This window comes from Oncorhynchus clarkii, chromosome 21 (genome assembly GCF_045791955.1).
Source record: "Oncorhynchus clarkii lewisi isolate Uvic-CL-2024 chromosome 21, UVic_Ocla_1.0, whole genome shotgun sequence".
NCBI classification, from domain to species: Eukaryota; Metazoa; Chordata; class Actinopteri; order Salmoniformes; family Salmonidae; genus Oncorhynchus; species Oncorhynchus clarkii.
The window spans coordinates 7,938,658-7,955,930 of NC_092167.1; the positions used below are offsets into that span (position 1 = coordinate 7,938,658).

The 17,273-nt window shown below is 44.1% G+C and overlaps 1 protein-coding gene across 3 annotated transcripts in view; it reads left to right on the plus strand.

Annotated features, from left to right (window-relative positions):
* The window catches only part of LOC139378446 (apoptotic protease-activating factor 1-like), a 70,344-nt gene that overhangs the window by 44,741 nt on the left and 8,330 nt on the right, over window positions 1–17,273 (plus strand). For all 3 annotated transcript variants that reach the window (XM_071120623.1, XM_071120621.1, XM_071120622.1), the window contains one exon: window positions 2,243–2,389. In XM_071120623.1, coding sequence (XP_070976724.1) covers window positions 2,243–2,389 — 147 coding nt within the window. The remainder of the gene's footprint in view (window positions 1–2,242; window positions 2,390–17,273) is intronic.

Consider the following 17,273-nt stretch of genomic DNA (forward strand, 5'->3'; position numbering starts at 1 on the left):
GCATTAGAAGGAGGGAAGTTGAGGGGTAAGTGAAGGAGTGAGCACATGAGTGAGTGAAGGAGCATTAGAAGGAGGGAAGTTGAGGGGTAAGTGAAGGAGTGAGCACATGAGTGAGTGAAGGAGCATTAGAAGGAGGGAAGTTGAGGGGTAAGTGAAGGAGTGAGCACATGAGTGAGTGAAGGAGCATTAGAAGGAGGGAAGTTGAGGGGTAAGTGAAGGAGTGAGCACATGAGTGAGTGAAGGAGCATTAGAAGGAGGGAAGTTGAGGGGTAAGTGAAGGAGTGAGCACATGAGTGAGTGAAGGAGCATTAGAAGGAGGGAAGTTGAGGGGTAAGTGAAGGAGTGAGCACATGAGTGAGTGAAGGAGCATTAGAAGGAGGGAAGTTGAGGGGTAAGTGAAGGAGTGAGCACATGAGTGAGTGAAGGAGCATTAGAAGGAGGGAAGTTGAGGGGTAAGTGAAGGAGTGAGCACATGAGTGAGTGAAGGAGCATTAGAAGGAGGGAAGTTGAGGGGTAAGTGAAGGAGTGAGCACATGAGTGAGTGAAGGAGCATTAGAAGGAGGGAAGTTGAGGGGTAAGTGAAGGAGTGAGCACATGAGTGAGTGAAGGAGCATTAGAAGGAGGGAAGTTGAGGGGTAAGTGAAGGAGTGAGCACATGAGTGAGTGAAGGAGCATTAGAAGGAGGGAAGTTGAGGGGTAAGTGAAGGAGTGAGCACATGAGTGAGTGAAGGAGCATTAGAAGGAGGGAAGTTGAGGGGTAAGTGAAGGAGTGAGCACATGAGTGAGTGAAGGAGCATTAGAAGGAGGGAAGTTGAGGGGTAAGTGAAGGAGTGAGCACATGAGTGAGTGAAGGAGCATTAGAAGGAGGGAAGTTGAGGGGTAAGTGAAGGAGTGAGCACATGAGTGAGTGAAGGAGCATTAGAAGGAGGGAAGTTGAGGGGTAAGTGAAGGAGTGAGCACATGAGTGAGTGAAGGAGCATTAGAAGGAGGGAAGTTGAGGGGTAAGTGAAGGAGTGAGCACATGAGTGAGTGAAGGAGCATTAGAAGAATAGAGCGAAGTGCTGCACCTCTAAAGAGACGGAGAGGAAGATGTGGAACAGGTGTGCAGGTCGGCAGGGGGGATGAAGAGGAAGGAAGGAAGGCGGAGGAGGGGAGGAAGTAGAAGACAGTTAGTCAGATTGAATCCCTAAGGCTCTGTCATCTGCATAGATCCTAGAGAAGGAGGGAGAAGGGATGATGTAAATGAAGGGAAAGTGGGGTAAGAGAAGAAATGAGAGTGGGCAAGAGGGGATGACGGAAAATAAGATCAATTAAAAAGAAGAACAGGGAGAGTGAAAGAGCGGGACAGACTAGGGCCTGAAGAAATGAGCGTGACAGAGGGACCGGTCTGTTCCTCTACAATCACATTGTTCTTCTACCAGCTGCTTTCCACAAACTATCCCTGACTGACTGTCTGACTAGTACATTTGGACTACACTCCAAAGTTTTAGAACCTGAAAAGTGATCTAATGTCGACGAGTCCACATCTCATGCCTCTTCCCAGGTTCTAAAACAACTGACAAACTTATATTTTGGAGTGAACTGTCACTTTAAAATCATGTCATGACATGTCAATCATGTCTAGTCAATCATCCAGGGTTGTGTTCATTAGGCACCAAACAGAAGGAAACTGACTTAAACCACAAGATTGAATTGCAGTACATAGAGTGGAATATATGCCCCTCTTGTTTCTATGGAAACACTTGAGTCATTCTCAGTGAATTATGCAAGGTGTTAAATATAGCATGTTCTGTGTCCTATATAGACAGGACAGTATGGCTCATGGTTGTTAGTTGCATAACTCCAGTATTAAAATGTGGGGTTGTTTTATGTCTCTATGGGCCTTTATCAGTGAAAGTAGTCATTGATTGAAAGGTAAAGTTGAAAAGCACAAGATACTGTAGCATTCAAGGACTGGATTATTGCACACCTAACTGTAGACTACTGTATGTCTAAGGTTGGTAGTCACTAGATGGCCATGTTAGAAAGTGCTAAAGTAGCCCGAACAGTACATGAGATATTTGATGTTATTTTAGTTTGTAGTTCTGGTTGGGGTTAGGTATTTTATGGCCGTCCCGTCAAAAGGTTCCTAAGATACCAGGTTGATAATAAGTTCATAGCTGTCATACACCCCACCATTTATAACTACTAGGTCTCATTCATTTCTCTCATTTTTTATTTGTTTGTCTCATGTGTGTCTCAGCTGTGGAACGTGAAGGATGGTACTCTGCTTAAGATCTGTTCCCGTGACAACAAGGACGCCATGGACTCTCTGCACGGAGGCTGGGTGACCGACCTGCACTTCTCCCCAGACAACACTGTGTTGCTGTCTACAGGAGGATACATTAAGGTAGGAAACACACATACACATACACACGGAGAGACACACACACAAGCATGTAAAGACAAATAGATGCGCGCGAACACACACACACACACTAATGGGAACAAACAGAAGTTTGAAGCACTATCGACCAGAGCCCTTGTCCCCCGGGGATTACATCATCACTGCCTGGTTAAAAAGCCAATCAGAGCCCAGCTGAGGCTGACCCCCAGGTGATCCTTCTGTAAAACTGGAGGTAATCAGAGAGGAGTAACAGACACATGCAGACACACACTCCGCAATCCAATCAAGTTGGGAGGAGGATGAGATGTGAAATCTCACTGCTTTGGGAGTACTATAAACCTACTGTGGTGTAAGGAAGCTTGGGGGCATTACATTTAGCATACGTGGATGGGTGTGGGTAGGTGGGCGGGCGTGGGTGGGTGTGAGAGGAGAGAGAGGGAGTTTCTTGCCTGAGTGATTTCAGGAAAATTCAACAGCCGCATTCCTTATCTCGCTTGTCTCTTCCGCTCTGAATTCTAAAAGCCTCTAGTAAATGTATGAAGTATATTAAGCCAGTGATTTTAACGGACATTGGATCAATGTGATGGATGTTTTATTTCTAATGCTTCTCAACACATCAACTCTCATGCTTGGCTCTTTTTATGTGATATTCAAGAGTCTGTTTGAATCAAACTGGTTGCCACGTATCTAAGAAACACAAAATAAATTGACTGCATGTCAATTTCAAACTTCTCTCGCAGTTGTTAGCTAGCCTTTTTTGTTTTTTGTCTTCATTGGGAAGATTCTAGTTTCTATTGATGAGCCCCTGGTCATTAAGCCCATTGTGATCAGTAAATGTGTTAATGAGTCAACTCCATGGATACTGATGGAGAACTTAACTACTAGACTTAATGAGTCAACTCCATGGATACTGATGGAGAACTTAACTACCAATTCCATCATTACCTCCTGATGACACTCGCTCTTATCCAGAGTGGTAGAAGGACAGAATAACTCTTCATTACTCTATCACTTCCTCTTTCCACACTTCCCTCCTTTCTCCTGAGGCGCCTTGACTTGCTGGATCTGAGCATGTGTGGATGTAACGAGCAGTGATTGATTATTATGCCTGTCTGCGCTGAAGAGGTGAATCCCTTGTAAATGAGCGTTGATTGATTTATCGTGGGTGAGAGGTGAGCTGTCAGTCATAATAATTGCCGTGGCAGCTGTGTATTCATAGTTAAACGATGGCTAATTTAGCCTGGGGAGACGTGGGGACAGAATGAATAAAACGGACTAATTGCATCTGTATGTATTAACAGTGGGCCTTATTCAATCCAAACCTGTATCCAGATTTCAGCTGGAAATGATTACAAAATATACAGCACTGGAACAAAATAAGAGACCACTGCAAAATGATCTGTTTCTCTGGTTTGACTATTTATGTGTTTGGGTAAAATGAACATTTTTGTTTTATTCTATAAACTACTGACAACATTTCTCCCAAATTCCAACTAAAAATATTGTCATTTAGAGCATTTATTTGCAGAAAATGGAAACTGGTCAAAATAACCAAAAAACATGTAGTGTCAAACCTCGAATAATGCAAAGAAAATAAGTTCATATTCATGTTTAAACAACACAATACTAGTGTTTTAACTTAGGAAGAGTTCACAAATCAATATTTGGTGGAATAACCCTGATTTTCCCATCACCGCTTTCATGCGTCTTGGCATGATCTCCACCAGTCTTTCACATTGACGTTGGGTGACTTTATGTCACTCCTGGCAAACAAATTCAAGCAGTTCGGCTTTGTTTGATGACTTGTGACCATCCATCTTCCTCTTGATCACGTTCCAGAGGTTTTCAATGGGGTTCAGGTCTGGAAGTTGGGCTGGCTATGACAGGGTCTTGATCTGGTGGTCCTCCATCCACACCTTGATTGACCTGTCTGTGTGGCATGGAGCATTGTCCTGCTGGAGAAACCAATCCTCAGAGTTGGGGAACATTGTCAGAGCAGAAGGAAGCAAGCTTCCTGGACAACCACATTCACGCGTCCTTCACAAAGACAAATCTGCCCGATTCCAGCCTTGCTGAAGCACCCCCAGATCATCACCGATCCTCCACCAAATTTCACAGTGGGTGCGAGACCTGGTGAGGCCTACAAGCCACAGTGTCTTGCACCCACTGTGAAGTTTGTCTTTGTGGAGGACGCATGAATCAAGCCACATACAAGGTTGCCTTGGAAGAAAACTTGCTTCCTTCTGCTCTGACAATTTGGGGTTTTGATTGATTTAAGGCCTAGTTTGTACTGTAGCCTTGTCTGCCTGAAGAAGACCATGTCTTTCCAAATGTGGAGTTTGTATCACGCTGCATGAAAACTAACTTGAGGAAGCAGCCAACAGTGAGCAGAACTTATCATTACAGACATGTGTGTTCAGTAGAAGTGGTGCTGATGGGATCAGTAGTGCTGTGATGTTGATTCAATAAAGCTAGTCTCCCTGATGTCTGTCAACCCCTATCTGTCTCCTCCTTATGGCTTCCTGGAGTAACTTCCCACCACAACACTCACTATCTCTGTCTTGCTATATTTAAAGGAGATTCTCTGTCTCTCTGTCTCTGTCTCTCTCTCTCTCTCTCTCTCTCTCTCTCTCTCTCTCGCTCTCTGTGTCTTGCGCTCTCTCTGTGTCTTGCGCTCTCTCTGTGTCTTGCGCTCTCTCTGTGTCTTGCGCTCTCTCTGTGTCTTGCGCTCTCTCTGTGTCTTGCGCTCTCTCTGTGTCTTGCGCTCTCTCTGTGTCTTGCGCTCTCTCTGTGTCTTGCGCTCTCTCTGTGTCTTGCGCTCTCTCTGTGTCTCGCGCTCTCTCTGTGTCTCTCTCTGTGTCTCTCTCTGTCTCTCTCTCTGTCTCTCTCTCTGTCTCTCTCTCTGTCTCTCTCTGTCTCTCTCTGTCTCTCTCTCTGTCTCTCTCTGTCTCTCTATCTGTCTCTCTCTGTCTCTCTATCTGTCTCTCTCTGTCTTGCTCTCTGTGTCTCTGTGTCTTGCTCTCTGTGTCTTGCTCTCTGTGTCTTGCTCTCTGTGTCTTGCTCTCTCTCGCTCTCTGTGTCTTGCTCTCTCTGTCTCTCTGTGTCTTGCTCTCTGTGTCTTGCTCTCTGTGTCTTGCTCTCTGTGTCTTGCTCTCTGTGTCTTGCTCTCTCTGTGTCTTGCTCTCTCTGTGTGTCTTGCTCTCTCTGTGTGTCTTGCTCTCTCTCTGTGTCTTGTTCTCTCTCGCTCTCTGTGTCTTGCTCTCTGTGTCTTGCTCTCTGTGTCTTGCTCTCTGTGTCTTGCTCTCTGTGTCTTGCTCTCTGTGTCTTGCTCTCTGTGTCTTGCTCTCTGTGTCTTGCTCTCTGTGTCTTGCTCTCTCTCTGTGTCTTGCTCTCTCTCTGTGTCTTGCTCTCTCTCTGTGTCTTGCTCTCTCTCTGTGTCTTGCTCTCTCTCTGTGTCTTGCTCTCTCTCTGTGTCTTGCTCTCTCTCTGTGTCTTGTTCTCTCTCGCTCTCTCTCTGTGTCTTGTTCTCTCTCGCTCTCTGTGTCTTGCTCTCTCTGTGTCTTGCGCTCTCTCTGTGTCTTGCTCTCTCTCTGTGTCTTGCTCTCTCTCTGTGTCTTGCTCTCTCTCTGTGTCTTGCTCTCTCTCTGTGTCTTGCTCTCTCTCTGTGTCTTGCTCTCTCTCTCTCGCTCTCTGTGTCTCGCTCTCTGTGTCTCGCTCTCTGTGTCTCGCTCTCTGTGTCTTGCTCTCTGTGTCTTGCTCTCTCTCTCTGTGTCTTGCTCTCTCTCTGTGTCTTGTTCTCTCTCGCTCTCTGTGTCTTGCTCTCTCTGTGTCTTGCTCTCTGTGTCTTGCTCTCTCTGTGTCTTGCTCTCTCGCACTCTGTGTCTTGTTCTCTCTCGCTCTCTGTGTCTTGCTCTCTCTCGCTGTCTGTGTCTTGTTCTCTCTGTGTCTTGCTCTCTCTCGCTCTCTCTGTGTCTTGCTCTCTCTGTGTCTTGCTCTCTCTGTGTCTTGCTCTCTCTGTGTCTTGCTCTCTCTGTGTCTTGCTCTCTCTGTGTCTTGCTCTCTCTGTGTCTTGCTCTCTCTGTGTGTCTTGCTCTCTCTGTGTGTCTTGCTCTCTCTGTGTGTCTTGCTCTCTCTGTGTCTTGCTCTCTCTCTGTGTCCTGCTCTCTCTCTGTGTCTTGTTCTCTCTCGCTCTCTGTGTCTTGCTCTCTGTGTCTTGCTCTCTGTGTCTTGCTCTCTGTGTCTTGCTCTCTCTGTGTCTTGCTCTCTCTGTGTCTTGCTCTCTCTCTGTGTCTTGCTCTCTCTCTGTGTCTTGCTCTCTCTCTGTGTCTTGTTCTCTCTCGCTCTCTCTCTGTGTCTTGCTCTCTCTGTGTCTTGCTCTCTCTGTGTCTTGCTCTCTCTGTGTCTTGCGCTCTCTCTGTGTCTTGCGCTCTCTCTGTGTCTTGCGCTCTCTCTGTGTCTTGCTCTCTCTCTGTGTCTTGCTCTCTCTCTGTGTCTTGCTCTCTCTCTGTGTCTTGCTCTCTCTCTGTGTCTTGCTCTCTCTCTGTGTCTTGCTCTCTCTCTCTCGCTCTCTGTGTCTCGCTCTCTGTGTCTTGCTCTCTGTGTCTTGCTCTCTGTGTCTTGCTCTCTCTCTCTGTGTCTTGCTCTCTCTCTGTGTCTTGCTCTCTCTCTGTGTCTTGTTCTCTCTCGCTCTCTGTGTCTTGCTCTCTCTGTGTCTTGCTCTCTCTGTGTCTTGCTCTCTCTGTGTCTTGCTCTCTCGCACTCTGTGTCTTGTTCTCTCTCGCTGTCTGTGTCTTGCTCTCTCTCGCTGTCTGTGTCTTGTTCTCTCTGTGTCTTGCTCTCTCTCGCTCTCTCTGTGTCTTGCTCTCTCTGTGTCTTGCTCTCTCTGTTTCTTGCTCTCTCTGTGTCTTGCTCTCTCTGTGTCTTGCTCTCTCTGTGTCTTGCTCTCTCTATGTCTCGCTCTCTCTGTGTCTCGCTCTCTCTGTGTCTCGCTCTCTCTGTGTCTCGCTCTCTCTGTGTCTCGCTCTCTCTGTGTCTCTCTGTCTCTGTCTCGCTCTCTCTGTCTGTCTCTGTCTCGCTCTCTCTGTCTGTTTCTGTCTCGCTCTCTCTGTCTGTCTCTGTCTCGCTCTGTCTGTCTCTGTCACTCTGTCTCTCTCTCGGTCTCTCTGTCTCTGTGTCTTGCTCTCTCTGTGTCTTGCTCTCTCTCTGTCTTGCTCTCTCTCTGTCTTGCTCTCTCTGTCTTGCTCTCTCCCGCTCTCTCGCTCTCTGTGTCTTGCTCTCTCTCGCTCTCTGTGTCTTGCTCTCTCTGTCTTCCTCTCTCTCGCTCTCTGTGTCTTGCTCTCTCTCGCTCTCTGTGTCTTGCTCTCTCTGTGTGTCTCTCTCTCTTCATGCACTCTCCTTTTATCTGTCTCTGTCTCTGTCTATCTCTGTCTGGTCCATACAACAGGTATTATCAGGTAGTGTAATTAAAAGCAGCATGGTGTGTGACCCTCTGGGAGCTGTTCCAATGCTTCCTTAAAGCCTCAGACACCAGGATAGGACATCACACGTGTGTGTGTGTACGTGTGTGTGTCAGGGAGTGATCAGGTGTTTTGGGGCAGCTCTCTGAGTGAGGGTGTAATATCACACTGACCCCCATCACTCCTCTGTTCTCTGCCCGATAATACCTCACACAGCCTGTCTTACACCTGGGAGACAGCCCCCGACGCACAGCTATACATCACACAGTCTGACACACACAGATACACAAACATGCAGACACGCGCAGACACAGGTATGCACATAGGTACACTCAGAGAATCAGCGGGACCTCACAGATTCAGCATGAGTTGCTGTGAGACAATCTGTCATAGTGCCATGATCCAAGTAGAGGTGGGATGTGTGAAGAGGCTCATCCTGACGCGCGCACACACACACACACACACACACACACACACACACACACACACACACACACAGCAGGAGACCCCGAGTAATTCACACAGAGCGCTCATACTTACAGAAGCTTCATATCTTCCTCCTCTCCCCTACCTCCACTGTTGCTAAGTCAACACTAGTCCTTAGGATTGAGGAGACATAGTATACATCCCAAATGGCACCCTATTCCCCTATTTAGTGCACTACTTTTGATCAGGGCCCAACTCGCTCTGGTCAACTGTATAGGGGAAAGTGCACCATTTGATATGCGACCACAGACCAATACCAGTCAATACAGTACCTGTCAAAAGTTAGAACACACCTACTCATTCCAGAGTTTTACTTTATTTTGACTATTTTCTACTTTGTAGAATAATTGTGAATACATCAAAACAATTAAATAACACACATGGAATCATGTAAGTGTTAAACAAATCAAAATATATTTTATAGCCACCCTTTGCTTTGATTGACAGCTTTGCACACTCTTGGAATTCTCTCAACCAGCTTCACCTGGAATGATTTCCAACTGTTTTGAAGGAGTTCCCACATATGCTGAGCACTTGCTGGCGGCTTTTCCTTCACTCTGCGGTCCAACTCATCCCCAACCATCTCATTTGGGTTGTGGGCAGGTGATGGTAGAAGCCAGGTCATCTGATGCAGCACTCCATCACTCTCCAAGAATCACTCTCCTTCGTGGTCAAATAGCCCTTACAAAGCCTCGAGGTGTGTTGGGTCATTGTCCTGTTGAAAAACAAATGATAGTCCCACTAAGCACAAACCAGATGGGATGGCATATCGCTGCAGAATGTTGTGGTAGCCATGCTGGTTAAGTGTGTCTTGAATTCTAAATAAATCACTGACTGTGTCACCAGCAAAGCACCATCACACCTCCTCCTCCATGCTTCCCGGTGGGAACCACACATGCGGAGATCATCCGTTAACCTGCTCTGCGTCTCACAAAAGACACGCCGATTGGTACCAAAAATCGCAAATTTGGACTAAATTACAGATTTCCACCGGTCTAATGTACATTGCTCGTTTTCTTGGCCCAAGCAAGTCTCTTCTTATTGTTGTCCTTTAGTAGTGGTTTCTTTGTAGCAATTCAACCATGAAGGCCTCCTCTGAGGTCTCCTCTGAACAGTTGATGTTGAGATGTCTCTGTTACTTGAAGTCTGTGAAGCATTTATTTGGACTGCAATTTGAGGCTGGTAACTCTAATGAACTTATCGTCTGCAGCAGAGAGAACTCTGGGTCTTCCTTTCCTGTGAGGGTCCCAGTTTCATAATAGCGCTTGATGGTTTTTGCGACTGCACTTGAGGGAACTTTCAAAGTTCTTGACATTTTCCGCATTGACTGATCTTGTCGTAAAGTAATGATGGACTGTCTTTTCTCGTAGCTTATTTGAGCTGTTCTTCCCATAATATGGACTTGTTCTTTTACCAAATACAGTTGAAGTCGGACGTTTACATACACTTATGTTGGAGTCATTAAACCTTGTTTTTCAACCACTTCACACGTTTCTTGTTAACAAACTATAGTTTTGGCAAGTCGGTTAGGACATCTACTTTGTGCATACACAAGTAATTTTTCCAACAATTGTTTAGACAGATTTATTTCACTTAATTCACTATCACAATTCCAGTGGGTAAGAAGTTTACATACACTAAGTTGACTGTGCCTTTAAACAGCTTGTAAAATTCCAGAAAATAATGTCATGGCTTTAGAAGTTTCTGATAGGCTAATTGACATAATTTGAGCCAATTGGAGGTGTACCTGTGGATGTATTTCAAGGCCTACCTTCAAACTCAGTGCCTCTTTGCTTGACATCATTGGAAAATCAAAATAAATCATCCAAGACCTCAGATGATAAATTGTAGACCTCCAAGTCTGGTCCGTCCGTTGGAGCAATTTCCAAACGCCTGAAGGTACTACGTTCATCTGTACAAACAATAGTACGCAAGTATAAACACCATGGGACCATGGATATATTGAAGCAACATCTCAAGACATCAGTCAGGAAGTTAAATCTTGGTCGTAAATGAGTCTTCCAAATGGACAATGACCCCAAGCATACTTCCAAAGTTATGGCTTAAGGACAACAAATTCAAGGTATTGGAGTGGCCATCACAAAGCCCTGACCTCAATTGTATAGAAAAGGTGTGGGTAGAGCTGAAAAAGTGCATGTGAGCAAGGAGGCCTACAAACCTGATTCAGTTACACCAGCTCTCTCAAGAGGAATGGGCCAAAATTCACCCAACTTACTGTGGGAAGCTTGTGGAAGGCAACCTGAAATGTTTGACCCAAGTTAAACAATTGAAAGGCAAAGGTACCAAATACTCATTGAGTGTATGTAAATGTCTGACCCACTAGGAATGTGATGAAAAAAATAAAAGCTGAAATAAATCATTCTCTCTACTATTATTCGGACATTTCACTTTCTTAAAATAAAATGGTGATCCTAACTGACCTAAGACTGAAATTCTACTAGGATTAAATGTCAGGAATTGGGAAAATGAGTTTACATTTATTTGGCTAAGGTGTATGTAAATGTCTGACTTCATCTGTTGGTCTTTCTTCTGTATACCACCCCTACCTTGTCACAATACAATTGATTGGCTCAAATGCATTAAGAACGAAAGACATTCCACAAGCTTTTAACAAGGAACACCTGTTAATTGAAATGTAATCCAGGTGACTACCTCATGAAACTGGTTGAGAGGATGCCAAGAGTGTACAAAGCTGTCATCAAGGCAAAGGGTGGCTGCTTTGAAGAATCTCAAATCTTAAATATATTTGGATTTGTTTAACGCATTTTTTTGGGGGGGGCTACTACATGATTCCATATGTGTTATTTCATTGTTTTGATTTCTTTACTATTATTCATCATTGTAGAATGTAGTACAAATAAAGAAAAACTCTGGACTGAGTAGGTGTGTCAACTTTTGACTGGTACTGTAGGTGCAATCACCAATCTTGATAACCACACAGTATTTAATTTATCATTATTACTTTTTGATGCTTTCCAATAATACAATATTATACAGTACTATATGACTCAACATAGTGCTCTATATTAGTACATTACTCTTCTATAAAAGACTAATGCAAGGAATAGAATGTTGAGTTTTCTCAATATTCCAAAATACAGTGCTTTGCAAAAGTATTCAGACCCCTTGGATTTCTTCACATTTATTGTGTTGCAAAGTAGGATTGAAACAGATTGAATTTTGTTTAAATCTTGTCAACAATCTAAGCAAAACAGTCTTTCAAAGTGGAATCATTTTTTAAATCATTTTTTAAAGATTAATAAAACATAAATAAAATATTAGTTGCATAAGTATTCAGCTTCCTGATTTCATGCATGTTAGGTGTTTCTATGTCAACAGAACATGTATGTATGACCATTCTTGAACATGTATGACCATTCTTGATAAAACTGTGATAAACCCAGCAGCGTTGTAGTTTTTGACACAAACCAGTGTACCTGGCACCTACTACCATACCCCGATCAAAGGCACTTACAGTGGGGCAAAAAAGTATTTTAGTCAGCCACCAATTGTGCAAGTTCTCCCACTTAAAAAGATGAGAGGCCTGTAATTTTCATCATAGGTACACTTCAACTATGACAGACAAAATGAGAAAAAAAATCCAGAAAATCAGGATATTTTTAATGAATTTATTTGCAAATTATGGAGGAAAATAAGTATTTGGTCACCTACAAACAAGCAAGATTTCTGGCTCTCACAGACCTGTAACTTCTTCTTTAAGAGGCTCCTCTGTCGTCCACTCGTTACCTGTATTAATGGCACCTGTTTGAACTTGTTATCAGTATAAAAAGACACCTGTCCACAACCTCAAACAGTCACACTCCAAACTCCACTATGGCCAAGGCCAAAGAGCTGTCAAAGGACACCAGAAACAATTGATTTGCACAATTGGTGGCTGACTAAATACTTTTTTGCCCCACTGTAAATCTTTTGTCTTACCCATTCACCATCTGAATGGCACACACAATATATGTCTCAAGGCTTAAATCCTACTTGAACCTGTCTCCCTTCACCTACACTGATTTGAAGTGGATTTAACAAGTGGCATCAATAAGGGATCATAACTTTCACCTGGTGAGTCTGTCATGGAAAGACCAGGTGTTTGTAATGTGTTGTACACTCAGTGTATACAGTGCCTTGCGAAAGTATTCGGCCCCCTTGAACTTTGCGACCTTTTGCCACATTTCAGGCTTCAAACATAAAGATATAAAACTGTATTTTTTTGTGAAGAATCAACAACAAGTGGGACACAATCATGAAGTGGAACGACATTTATTGGATATTTCAAACTTTTTTAACAAAAACTGAAAAATTGGGCGTGCAAAATTATTCAGCCCCCTTAAGTTAATACTTTGTAGCGCCACCTTTTGCTGCGATTACAGCTGTAAGTCGCTTGGGGTATGTCTCTATCAGTTTTGCACATCGAGAGACTGACATTTTTTCCCATTCCTCCGTGCAAAACAGCTCGAGCTGAGTGAGGTTGGATGGAGAGCGTTTGTGAACAGCAGTTTTCAGTTCTTTCCACAGATTCTCGATTGGATTCAGGTCTGGACTTTGACTTGGCCATTCTAACACCTGGATATGTTTATTTTTGAACCATTCCATTGTAGATTTTGCTTTATGTTTTGGATCATTGTCTTGTTGGAAGACAAATCTCCGTCCCAGTCTCAGGTCTTTTGCAGACTCCATCAGGTTTTCTTCCAGAATGGTCCTTATATTGAGCTCCATCCATCTTCCCATCAATTTTAACCATCTTCCCTGTCCCTGCTGAAGAAAAGCAGGCCCAAACCATGATGCTGCCACCACCATGTTTGACAGTGGGGATGGTGTGTTCAGCTGTGTTGTTTTTACGCCAAACATAACGTTTTGCATTGTTGCCAAAAAGTTCAATTTTGGTTTCATCTGACCAGAGCACCTTCTTCCACATGTTTGGTGTGTCTCCCAGGTGGCTTGTGGCAAACTTTAAACTACACTTTTTATGGATATCTTTAAGAAATGGCTTTCTTCTTGCCACTCTTCCATAAAGGCCAGATTTGTGCAATATACGACTGATTGTTGTCCTATGGACAGAGTCTCCCACCTCAGCTGTAGATCTCTGCAGTTCATCCAGAGTGATCATGGGCCTCTTGGCTGCATTTCTGATCAGTCTTCTCCTTGTATGAGCTGAAAGTTTAGAGGGACGGCCAGGTCTTGGTAGATTTGCAGTGGTCTGATACTCCTTCCATTTCAATATTATCGCTTGCACAGTGCTCCTTGGGATGTTTAAAGCTTGGGAAATCTTTTTGTATCCAAATCCGGCTTTAAACTTCTTCACAACAGTATCTCGGACCTGCCTGGTGTGTTCCTTGTTCTTCATGATGCTCTCTGAGCTTTTAACGGACCTCTGAGACTATCACAGTGCAGGTGCATTTATACGGAGACTTGATTACACACAGGTGGATTGTATTTATCATCATTAGTCATTTAGGTCAACATTGGATCATTCAGAGATCCTCACTGAACTTCTGGAGAGAGTTTGCTGCACTGAAAGTAAAGGGGCTGAATAATTTTGCACGCCCAATTTTTCAGTTTTTGATTTGTTAAAAAAGTTTGAAATATCCAATAAAAAATGTATTTTCCAAGTTTGAGCTACTTTTTTCCCCCAGAGTTCCCAGTTGTCTTAAACACGAAAGAAGTCATTCTGGATGGACAGCATGGCTAATGTATTCAACCTTTTCTGGCCCATGGTGTTGCGAGTGAATGTTTATATTTTTAAGCTTGGAAAAGAAACCATTTCAGACAGATTATTTAAATCCTTAAACCCAGACTTGGACCACACATCCTCTCCACCAAATAGCAGGCAGGCGAAGCAAAATGGTGATTGCTTTGCAACGCTTGCAGTTAGCTACTGATTCCTTCCAAACCACTCATTGTTGAATTTGCGATTTCTGACTTGTTGTGTAACGTTTATGGCCGATGGACACCGATACCGTTTTATCTATAATTTATCTTCATATTGCAAGGATGGAAAAGGATTTTCCAGTAGATTGTCGATGTGGTTCATGGTCGATGACTGCTTACGCAAAATCCTAGAGGAAAACCTGGTTCAGTCTGCTTTCCACCAGACACTGAGAGATTTAATTCACCTTTCAGCAGGACAGTTACCTAAAACACAAGGCCAAATATACACTGGAGTTGTTCTGTTTTCTCAATATACCCACATTTATCAAACATATCCCCAGATCTCATACCATCCTCATTTAACCTTCATTCATTTCCCTAGGTACTCTCACATTAATCATGCACCGACACACACGTGTACAGACATGTATACACACACACACACACACACACATACGTATCGAAATACAGACACACACCTTCAAACACACACATACGTAGACACACACACACACAGTACTGTAGATGGATGTGAGGAGTTTAGATAAAGGCAGTTGCCTGTCGGTAGTGTTGTCAGACCTCACTTCTCTTCTCTAGGTGATTGAAGACCAAGAGAAGACATCCAACCTTATCTCACCTTTTCACACTCGCTGTTGTTGCTCTCCATCTCTCTGTTCCCCATAGGACGTCTCTCACACTCTCCTACTAATGGCATCTCTCCTCTCTCACTCTCTGCCTCTGTCTCTTTCGCTCACTCTTTTACTCGCTCACTTTGTGTATCTCTCTCTCTGTCTGTTTCTCCCTCTCCCTTTCTCTCAGGTGTTCATTCTCTTTCTTTCACTTTTCATCTCCCCATTGGAACCCCTCTCTCAATCTCTCTCTCCTTCCATCATAAGCTGTGTAACAGGGGTAAGAATTGGGTAAAATATGTGAGCTTTCTGCTTCTCTCTCTCTGTCGCTCTCTCTCGCTCTCTCTCTCTCGCTCTCTCTCTCTCGCTCTCTCGCTCTGTGTTATGGTCGTTAAGTGTATGCTAACAAGACCCAGGTGGCCAGTGAGGGGGAGGGAGAGAGGAGTCGAGGTTAATATGACCTTCCCCTGGAAAGGGAGAAAAGAAAGAGTACATTCGTGAGTGAGAGAATCATAGAGGAGGAAGGGTGGGAGTTAGCGAGAGATAGGTAAGTTGTGTGATTGGTGTCCCCCATAAAGCTAAATAATCCATCTGTAAATATCTTGTTCAGTTGCTGAAACCCTGTTAATAATGTTTAATAGTCAGTCGGCTAACAATATTGGACGAGAAATGTATATTATATTGATTGGTCCGTTCAAGTCTCCTGATGTAACGTCACAAACACCTAGTTTAGTAATAAAAAGGCTCTCAGTTGCCTTCCCATGACAACGGTGCATTTTCTAATGCTTGTAGATACAGCATTCTTACACCACAATCTATGTCGGTAAATAGATTGGATGAAGTCATCCGATAAGACATGGTGGAGCGAGTCAGTAGGAGAGAACCTTGTCAGTGTAGATCTGTTGTTCCTCCCCAGCCATAACACCACGTACTGATAGTTCCCAACAGAGAAGCTGCAGGAGAGCCATGCCACACTCCACGCAGAGCAGAGACATGCCTCTAAAAATACACACACACTACCTGTCACATCACATACTTTAAATCACAGTTCTGTGCTATGTGGTGGCTTTGTGTGTATGTGGGTTTGGGGTGGGTGTTTTTTGATTTTGTTTGAGGTTTGGTTTTTGGCTTGTGTTTTTGTATAAATTAAATGTGTATTTCGGATAGAATTACGATCAGACACATTACAGTTATTATATTTGTGTGTTCATATTTTTCTTATTCCAAGATCAAAAGATACATCTCGGTCTTTGAAAGAGCCAGCTATTGTCACCGTTCCCTTGAGTAAGGACCACCCAAACTGCTCATTGACTTCTCTCTGCTCCAGCTTCTCCAACTTAATGTGTGTTTGCGTGTACACACACATTCTAATGTATAAAGCATAATATGTTAGGTACAAGATGACGTAGTTTAGGAGTGCAGACAGCCGGTCTCTAACAGACAGACAGATCTCGTGGGGTTTGGTAAAAGCTGTCTCGGTTGAACTAATAAAGTATTCTTCTTCTTCTTCAGCTAGAGCCGTGATCTAGCCTTGTTCAGCTTTTGCTTTGTCCCAGAAGGTACCCTATTCCGTTGAGAGTACACTACTTTTGACCAGAGCCCTATCTAAGCAGTGCACTATAAAGGGAATAGAGTGCCATTTGGTTGGCAGCCCTGAGTTTGGCCTAGCTACAGTATATGTCTTCTCAGGCTCATGGCGTAAACACAACATGATGTAGTGACATATTTATCCCCCCAAAGCCTGTTGTTACCATGCTCCTCTCGTTAACTCTGGGTTAATTGTCTTTGGCTGTGGGAGAGAGAGGGGTTATACCTTATACCTTACATCCCGGGATGAGATGGAGAGAAAGAGAGGCAAGATGTGGGAGAGAGTTAGGGAAGGGATTAGGGAAGAGAGGGTTAATGTTAGGGAAGAGAGGGAAAGGTAGGTGGAGACAGGAGAGAAACACACACGCAGACAGACCGGCAGACACGCGCACCGGCAGACACGCGCACCGGCAGACACGCGCACCAGCAGACACGCGCACCGGCAGACACGCGGACCGGCAGGCACAGACAGACACGAAGACAGACAGACACGAAGACAGACAGACACAAAGGTAGAGGGTTAGGGAAGAGTGGGAAAGGTAGAGGGTTAGGGAAGAGTGGGAAAGGTAGAGGGTTAGGGAAGAGTGGGAAAGGTAGAGGGTTAGGGAAGAGTGGGAAAGGTAGGTGGAGACAGGAGAGAAACACACACGGTCTTGCCAGGACAGAGTACATATTCATATAGAAATTGAGACAATGCCATCCTTTCTGAGAAAGAGGTAGAGAGAGGAAGGGATGGAGAGAGGGAGGTAAAAAAAAAAGGACTCAAACAGAGGGCAAGAAAGAATGAGACGGGAAGATCGAGGAAGACTGAGAGAATAATAGAGGGAG